At 42.4% G+C, this 7,884-nt stretch overlaps 2 protein-coding genes across 3 annotated transcripts; both read left to right on the top strand.

Annotated features, from left to right (window-relative positions):
• The first annotated feature begins 711 nt into the window (after window positions 1-711).
• On the top strand, window positions 712-2,716 carry slc25a15a (solute carrier family 25 member 15a). Its single transcript, XM_028419174.1, has 7 exons — window positions 712-906; window positions 1,098-1,175; window positions 1,274-1,532; window positions 1,624-1,764; window positions 1,839-2,014; window positions 2,086-2,244; window positions 2,487-2,716. The coding sequence occupies exons 2-7, from the start codon at window positions 1,121-1,123 to the stop codon at window positions 2,606-2,608; spliced, it is 912 nt and encodes a 303-aa protein (XP_028274975.1). The 5' UTR covers window positions 712-906; window positions 1,098-1,120; the 3' UTR covers window positions 2,609-2,716.
• A 1,438-nt stretch (window positions 2,717-4,154) lies between these two features.
• stoml3a (stomatin (EPB72)-like 3a) lies at window positions 4,155-7,363 on the top strand. 2 transcript variants are annotated; one of them, XM_028419176.1, is made up of 7 exons: window positions 4,155-4,401; window positions 5,705-5,808; window positions 5,884-5,956; window positions 6,040-6,122; window positions 6,205-6,408; window positions 6,892-7,026; window positions 7,092-7,363. In XM_028419176.1, the coding sequence occupies exons 2-7, from the start codon at window positions 5,773-5,775 to the stop codon at window positions 7,281-7,283; spliced, it is 723 nt and encodes a 240-aa protein (XP_028274977.1). In that variant the 5' UTR covers window positions 4,155-4,401; window positions 5,705-5,772; the 3' UTR covers window positions 7,284-7,363. The 2 variants fall into 2 exon arrangements, with proteins under 2 accessions (XP_028274977.1, XP_028274976.1); XM_028419175.1 differs by lacking the exon at window positions 4,155-4,401 and adding an exon at window positions 4,467-4,646.
• The last annotated feature ends 521 nt before the right edge of the window (window positions 7,364-7,884 follow it).

Genomic DNA, 7,884 nt, shown 5'->3' with positions numbered 1-7,884 from the left:
CAAAACTCCTCATCATCAACTCCCTGTTTGTTTGATGGACCACAAGCTGTTTGTCTCCATCTGTGGAGGATACTGACATCTTGTGGTCACTGACAGGTATTACAACCAGACACCCTGACCCATCATGGGTGGCGCTTCAGTCCGAAGCTCAGGAGTAAGAGGTTGTAACACCAAGATGTGATGTGATGGCACAGGTGTGTCTGTAATAGGTGGTCTGGATACGCAAACATTATCTTTAACTTACGTAGGTCTTTCTTCTGAGTGTAGGAAAGTTTAAATATACCTGGATGCTCTCTCTTAAATGAGATTTAAGCTTAAATAAAATGAAATACAAATAAATCGAACTGTCAGTAGGCTATTGTTGGTTTTGTGACAGATGATACGTGTGTTATAACCCAGAAACGTATTTGGATTTTTTTCCCTTAAAGACTGACTATAAAAAAATAAAGAAGCTTCTTTTTAAAATAAAAAAATAAATAAGTTGAAACACGAATCATTTTACTTTTTGTGGATCTGAAGTTCCGAAAATTAAAAAAAAAACTTACATTTTTCGTTTCCAGAGACCGGAAGTTGTCATTGTTTTCTTCTTCTTGTAATTACCTGAGACCTGCTGCCTGCTACCGACTGTAGCTTTGTCGCCCTCTACTGTTCCTTATTGATAGTAATATATTCCGGTTATGGGCTTGGCGTGCGTAAGGTGCGCACGGCAGGAATGACTTGTACATATGTACCAAGGAAACGGAAGTTCTGTAAGACGCTTCACGAATGTGTCCTTCCTTTGAGAAACTTCTGCTTCCACCCAGACCTGAGGCGCGCGTGTGGAGGCTCTGCTCGTGGAGCAGCAGGCGTAATAAATCTTCTTAGGGTTTGTGAAGGAAGATTAAGATCGACACGAGGTGACCTTAGGTGAGCAAAGCATCAGACCTGACCTGGTTTGTTTGGCGGAGTTATTCTGTCTTCAGTGACCTGTGTAATTTTAAAACCTGCTGTTAGTGCTGTTATTCTAAGCAGACGTCTGACAGGTTTCTTGTTGTTTGTGCGTAAAGAGGTGACACAAAGTTTAAAAAGCTTCATTCATGATTTTTATTTGTTTTCAGATTTGCCCATATTTTGACTCATCATGGCTCCACATCCTGTAATCCAGGCAATTATTGATTTCTCTGCTGGAGCAATCGGTGAGTTGGATCTATCTTTCTATATCATATCTATCTAATAATGTAGACACGGTGATAAAAACTGCATATATTCTAACTGTGTCTGTCCTCCGTCTCAGGTGGAACAGCCTGTGTGCTAAGCGGTCAGCCGTTTGACACAGCAAAGGTGAAGATGCAGACGTTTCCCACAGTGTATCGTGGCTTTATCCACTGCTTCATCTCCACCTTCAGACAGGTGGGACTCAGTGGTCTCTACAAAGGTACGACCCCGGCCCTCCTAGCCAACATCGCTGAGAATGCGGTACTTTTCCTGAGCTACGGCCTCTGCCAGGATGTGGTGCGCTACCTGTCCAGGGTAGATAAAGGAGCCGATCTGAGGTTTGGTGCAGATTTAGAGCATTTTGTGGCATATTATGAAGTTCTTGCTTAGTTTTTTTTCCTCCTTGAACTGTTTGTCATTGCTCAACAGTGACATCCAGAAGGCCTCTGCTGGCTCCTTTGCCTCCATCTTCTCCGCCATGGCGTTATGCCCCACAGAGCTGGTGAAGTGTCGTCTGCAGGCCATGCATGAAATGGAGGCGACTGGAAAAGTGGCAAAAGGACAGAGAAGGTCAGTGTGACGTGGAAATGTCACTCAGTTTCACTTCACTCAGGTCTGACTGTGTTCTGTCTTCGTCACATCAGCACAGTGTGGACCGTGGTTAGGTCGGTGCTTAAGACAGAAGGTCCTTTGGGTTTCTACCAGGGCCTGACGTCCACCATTGTGAGGGAGGTTCCAGGTTACTTCTGCTTCTTTGGGGCCTATGAAATGTGTCGGTCTGCCTTCGCACAGCACATGGCCACAGACAAAGACAGCATAGGTACGGCAGGATCACTTCCTCATGATGGTCACCAGCTGTTTCTCTGATCTAACACAGAATCACTTATGCAGGGATCCTTCCGCTTATGTTCAGTGGTGGATTTGGAGGAGCCTGCCTCTGGTTGGTGGTCTATCCAATAGATTGTGTGAAGTCTAGGATCCAGGTGTACTCCTTAGCTGGGAGGCAAGAGGGCTTCATGAAGACCTTCATGGGTATTATACGTACCGAGGGTAAGGTATAAGCCAGGTTCATGATAACAGCCCAGCACACTGTGTGGTTACATCACGTGTACGTGTAATTACTGTTTAAAGGGCAACCACTGTATAATCAGGCTTTTTGTGGAGAACTTTGGTTCAGAGGTTGCTGGCTGAGTCCAGGTTGTGAATTTGCTGCACCGTCTTTATAATTGGTCCATGCTGGAGGCCTGTTCATCTGTAGGGAATGACCTGTTTGACTGTCTGTCGCCCCACAGGGTTCACCACTCTCTACTCTGGTCTGACTCCTACCATGATACGCACCTTCCCTGCCAACGGCGCCCTCTTCCTGGCTTATGAGTTCAGTCGTAAGTTCATGATGGAGAGAGCTGGAGCCTGAAGTGGAGCTGAACTTTTACACTTAAAGCGTAAATCCTGCTGAAACACTGCCTTTAGTATTCTTTAAGGGAGATTCTTCTTATTTATTATGCTGTCAATACTTGATAAGATGTACATTTTGGGACTTTATTGGCAACATGATACTGTGCTGGTCACAGCCTTTAAAAATAAAATTTTAATCTTAACATTAAAGTCTCAGCTCATCTGTGTCTGAACAGGTTGCACCAAGTTAAGAGCTAAATATGAACAGCCAGCAGTTCAGCTCCTTCCTGCTCTGCTAAACTGTCAGTTACATTCAAAACTAACACCGTTAACCCACAGGTATGATCCTAAATGTACCTTTCTGGTGTCATTTTAATAGAATTAGATTAAAAACAACATAGGGAAAAGTGTTCTGCAAGTGTTTAATTTACCCTTTTTAACAACATTTTGCTTTCTAACTCACCTGCTGCATTTTCAGGCAGAATCCTTCAAATGCCTGAAGCGAGGCACTGTCTGTTCGGTTCTAACTGTTTGGTGAGTAAACAGGCTTTTATGTGTTGAGCTCATGAATGTCTGTGACTGTTTTTGGAAGCTCAGGTGTGTCCAATGACTGGCTAACGACTATGAGACTGCAGGAGAGCTGATGTCGGCTGAGTGACATACAGTCCTGTGCAGTGAGGGATGCTCTGACCTGTACATGGACGAGACAAAACAACCACTCCACAGAAGAGCCACCTCCACAGGACAAGACTCAGCAGCTCATCTTTATCTTTAATATGAAGATAAGCTGAGGACAATAATGTTCACATCTTAGACAGGGAGGATGGGTGGTGTGGCAAAGGAGTCCAGGAAGCCATCTAGAGTAAGCTGGAAAAACCTTCCCCTAACAGAGCCGGTGGCCTCAGACATCATCTTTCTACCACATACAATGCAGCTTCCATCCATTCCCAGGAGGTTTCACTCCGACATGCGCCCAGGAAGAACAAAGCCTTGTTAACCTGTCCCAGCACCTCCGCTCTCCTGCAGTCTCATGGTCGTCAGCCAGTCATTGGACACACCTGAGCTTCAAAAACCAGTCACAGCAAAGAACACAGGTGAGTAATGAGACACTTATGAGCATGTCATGTAAAAACCTGTTTCCCCAGCAAACAGGTAGATCCCAACAGGTCGGGCTGACAAGAGGCCAGAGGATGTATGTTTTCAAAACATTATAAAGCACCTCAAAATATAAGATTCCATCTGAAACCTTCACATATAAAGACGGTAAAAACACAACTTTAGATGTTTGACAAAGACAAAAAGTAGCCTGTCATGTCAAGAGTGAACCTGAATTTACATGAGCAACATGTAGTGCGTTTGCAGGCATGTGACTGAGGATCATGTGACAGTCAATGAAAGGGACCGGACTGAAAAATGGAGACTAATAGTAGCTGCTCATAAAGCTCTGGAGCTTCACTGTAATTAAATATCATTAAATATGAGTCATATGTGGTTTACTTTCTTACTTGGAAAAAGAAAAATTATACAAGAAGTAGAGCTGAACTGGGAGATTAAAGGGGAGGGGACTTTAAGGGGGCAAACATCATCTTCATCTTGTTACAACAGCTCTCATGTTTCAGGACTTGGACACCACTAATGATTAATGCATAACCTGCACTCAGCAAGTGACAGACTGCTGGACTTGAAGGTTAGAATATAATGACAATGCACAAGAACTGAACTTTCAAGCTTCCCAATAGACAAGCTGGGTTGACCCGTGTGGTTCATGTTACCCATCGGCATCAGGCCAAGAATCAGAAGCCAAACAGGAATGTGAGTTCGTGTGTGTGTGTGTGTGTGTGTGTGTGTGTGTGTGTGTGCGACAGACTCATGAAAGGCAACAGGAGCTGAGGGGAGGGGATGGATCACACCCCACAGGGAGTGCAGATAGGTAAACAAGTGCAGCGCTGCTTCATCTGCTGCAACATACAGACAAACACTAATGATCTCCACCACATCCAGCACAGCAGAGATGGTTACACAAGGAAAACTGCAAATCAGCACAGATAATGTAGAAGGTGAGTTATTTTTATCATCTGTTCAGAAGTGAGGAAAAAAGGCTTCATCTTTTAAACCTTGCTCACCAGGGACATGGAAAGGAGTTCTAATTAACCAAGTAAACTTTAGAGCAGAGGCGTGTTTACATTGTTAACATCAGAGGTGTTTACTTTGTAAATTTGCAGTTTGATTTTAAAGAAGTTAAGTGTTAACCAATTGTGTGTCAGAACACTGACTTTTGTAATGTTCTTTAACATTTTGTTAAAGAAGAGACTGAAATACAAGGATTACTGCTGAAAGCATTAGGACAATCAGGAATAGAGGTTTTATTGTGCTCAGCATTATTCATCCATATTTACTGTAATTGGTCAGACCATCACCCACCTTCTCCCTCCCTCCCCTAACTACCTCAACACCAGATTATCTGACCTTTAATTGGAGAATTATACATATTCTGTGATTTTAATCTCCAGCTTCTTTTTCAGAATAATAAACATCTGGTCAATCAACTAGAAAAATGAAAAATGTTTCGTTTGTTGTGCAACTTTGTCTCCCCCTACTGGCAGTGGGTAAAATCACCCAGTTGACTAAACTGTAGCTGCCACACACTTAAATAATTGATTATTGTAATGAAATTGTGGACATTTGAATTTTGGACAACAGAGAGGTGCACCTGCTGCTATATGGAAGCTCATTTCCATCAAGAAGTTTCTGGCTTTAAGTCACTTTAAATCACAAAATAAGTCAGAAGATGTAAACACTGCTCTTTAAAATTGTTAAATTAGTTTTGCTGCAGATTCAATTGCGTCTTTGTTTGACTGACCTGTACATGTTTTTAAGGATTTGAAAGCACAACACTGAGCTGACTCCCCCTTAGAGATTAATTACAGCATTATTGACAAATGAGAAGTGTGACTCTATGGCTAAAAGGTGCTGTCTCTCTGGATCATAATGGTGTTTAATTATGTCAACAAACAAATTGACAACAACTTGTGGTCTGACATTAAAATGCTTAGTTTGTAACAAAATCTCTGTATTCCACTACAAGCCTTTTATCAAATGTTTCCTCTCTCAACAGATAAAAACGCAGGCAGAATAGGCTGCCTTGGTTGGCTGCTGGTCATCATATCCCTCATCTTTGTATTCATGACGTTCCCCGTCACAATATTCATGTGTATAAAGGTAGAGTATGTTCTCTGCTGACTGTATGCAGTGTACTGACGTGGCTTTGTGTGACCCTCTGTGTCTGATGTGCAGATCATAAAGGAGTACGAGCGTGCTGTTATTTTTAGACTTGGCCGGATCACAGACAAGAAGCCTAAAGGGCCAGGTTAGTGATCTGACACACAGAGTAACCCTGTCTGGAAACACCTGCTTACAAAGATGTTCAACTAAAATGTGACCTCTTTCCAGGACTGTTTTTAGTTTTGCCTTGCACTGATAACTTTGTGAAAGTGGATCTAAGAACCATTTCCTTTGATATACCTCCGCAGGAGGTACGTTTGGTTTGCATTTGTTCTGTTTATACATCATCATAAATCTCTTGTATCGCCACCAATAATTCTGTAACTGTTGTAGATTCTAACCAAAGATTCGGTGACAGTGTCTGTGGATGGGGTGGTTTACTTTCGCATTTACTGCCCCATCTCATCCGTGGCCAATGTGTCCAACGCACACTCATCGACACGGCTGCTTGCACAAACCACCCTGAGGAATGTACTCGGAACCAAAAACCTTGCAGAACTTCTGTCTGACAGAGAAGGCATTTCACTCAGCATGCAGGTGAGCACTGTTAAATCAAACTGTATTTTTATATGAAAGATCTTACATAAGCACAAGTATCAGACCAAAAATAATTAAATAGTAGTGTAGTTTATAGTTTGTCATTTTCTGGAAAACAATTAAAATGTTGATGATTCATTTTGCACTTGGGGCATGCTTTTTTTATCTTTATGCCCTCCAACTTTCCCTGTACTGACCAATCAGAGGAGACATAGAGCATCTATACCTCCTTCATAAAACAAATGCACAGTGTGCCTTTAACAAGAAAAAGAATAAAAACTGTTCTTGTATCTGTCCATTTCTTTGTTCCTCATTTTAGCCACTGGGGGCAGAATAACTCAAAAACAGGCTTAAACTGACACCATATAGTCTTCATACTAAAATCTTAAAAGCTGCACAGACCTCAAGAGTCAAGTGCTATTAGGATTCATTGTCATCTGATCCACTGTAGTGAGTGTTTTTTTATTTATTGTGTCCGTGCAGGAGGCCCTGGATGAAGCCACGGATTCATGGGGCATCAAGGTGGAGCGTGTGGAAATCAAGGATGTGAAGCTGCCTCATCAGCTGCAGCGAGCCATGGCGGCAGAGGCAGAGGCCAGCCGGGAGGCCAGGGCAAAGGTCAGATGAGCACATTTTCACACGTTCAAGGAAAAAAGCTGAAGGAATATGTTTGTCTGTTTCAGATCATTGCTGCAGAGGGAGAGATGAAGGCCTCCAGGGCTCTGAAAGAGGCCTCTCTGGTGATCGCTGAGGCACCCTCCGCTCTCCAGCTGCGATACCTACAGACTCTCAGCACCATCGCAGCAGAGAAGAACTCCACCATCATCTTCCCTCTGCCCATCGATGTGATGCAGAATTTCATGCAGAGGAAGTGATTTGAAGTGATAGAAGACCTGGTGTGTTTCCTGCTGAATGTGTATTTTTAGCCCTAAAAATGTTTAATTTTATATTATTAAAAAAGACCTCTATATCCTGCTTCTATATTCACATTAAACCTCACATTTGTACATGTATTGTAGTTGTGATTTAATACTTAAATACAAAGTGCAACGTATACGATATGGACATTAATTCTCATCATTATGACCACAATATTCTTAACAAGCTAAGCTACAGTTGCAGTTCTGGAGGAGGACAAACAAACAAATGTAATGTAAACAAAAAAAATCAAAACAAAACACAACAATCCTATAAAGACATGCTTTCATATAAACTCATCCAGAGTGTGACTTTCTGAAATACTGAATACAATCTTTACAACAGAAGTGTAACTGTAAACGACATCCACGCAATGCATCAACACGTTCTGACATTGGATGTAAACTGTAAACAAAACCTCTGATTCTAGTGTCAAACAAACAGTCAGTAAATGAGTAGAAGGTCATGTCCACAGGACACAGAGGCAATCAGTGCAATCGGAGTACCTGATGGAGAGAAACATCATTTCTGCTTCCTGTAGAACACAGCAAACACCCA

This window comes from Parambassis ranga, chromosome 13 (assembly GCF_900634625.1).
Source record: "Parambassis ranga chromosome 13, fParRan2.1, whole genome shotgun sequence".
Taxonomy (NCBI): domain Eukaryota; kingdom Metazoa; phylum Chordata; class Actinopteri; family Ambassidae; genus Parambassis; species Parambassis ranga.
Note: the sequence above shows the minus strand (reverse complement) of the source record. Positions and strands in the feature narration are given on the sequence as shown.

Excerpts from the sequence above, each read along its gene's own strand:
- slc25a15a (XM_028419174.1), top strand. The coding sequence starts at position 1,121 with ATGGCTCCACATCCTGTAATCCAGGCAATTATTGATTTCTCTGCTGGA. Across the intron at positions 1,176-1,273 it reads TTTCTCTGCTGGAGCAATCG|GTGGAACAGCCTGTGTGCTA; the intron begins GTGAGTTGGATC and ends CCTCCGTCTCAG. Across the intron at positions 2,015-2,085 it reads CACAGACAAAGACAGCATAG|GGATCCTTCCGCTTATGTTC; the intron begins GTACGGCAGGAT and ends TCACTTATGCAG.
- stoml3a (XM_028419175.1), top strand. The coding sequence starts at position 4,571 with ATGATCTCCACCACATCCAGCACAGCAGAGATGGTTACACAAGGAAAA. Across the intron at positions 5,809-5,883 it reads CAATATTCATGTGTATAAAG|ATCATAAAGGAGTACGAGCG; the intron begins GTAGAGTATGTT and ends TCTGATGTGCAG. Across the intron at positions 7,027-7,091 it reads GCCGGGAGGCCAGGGCAAAG|ATCATTGCTGCAGAGGGAGA; the intron begins GTCAGATGAGCA and ends TGTCTGTTTCAG.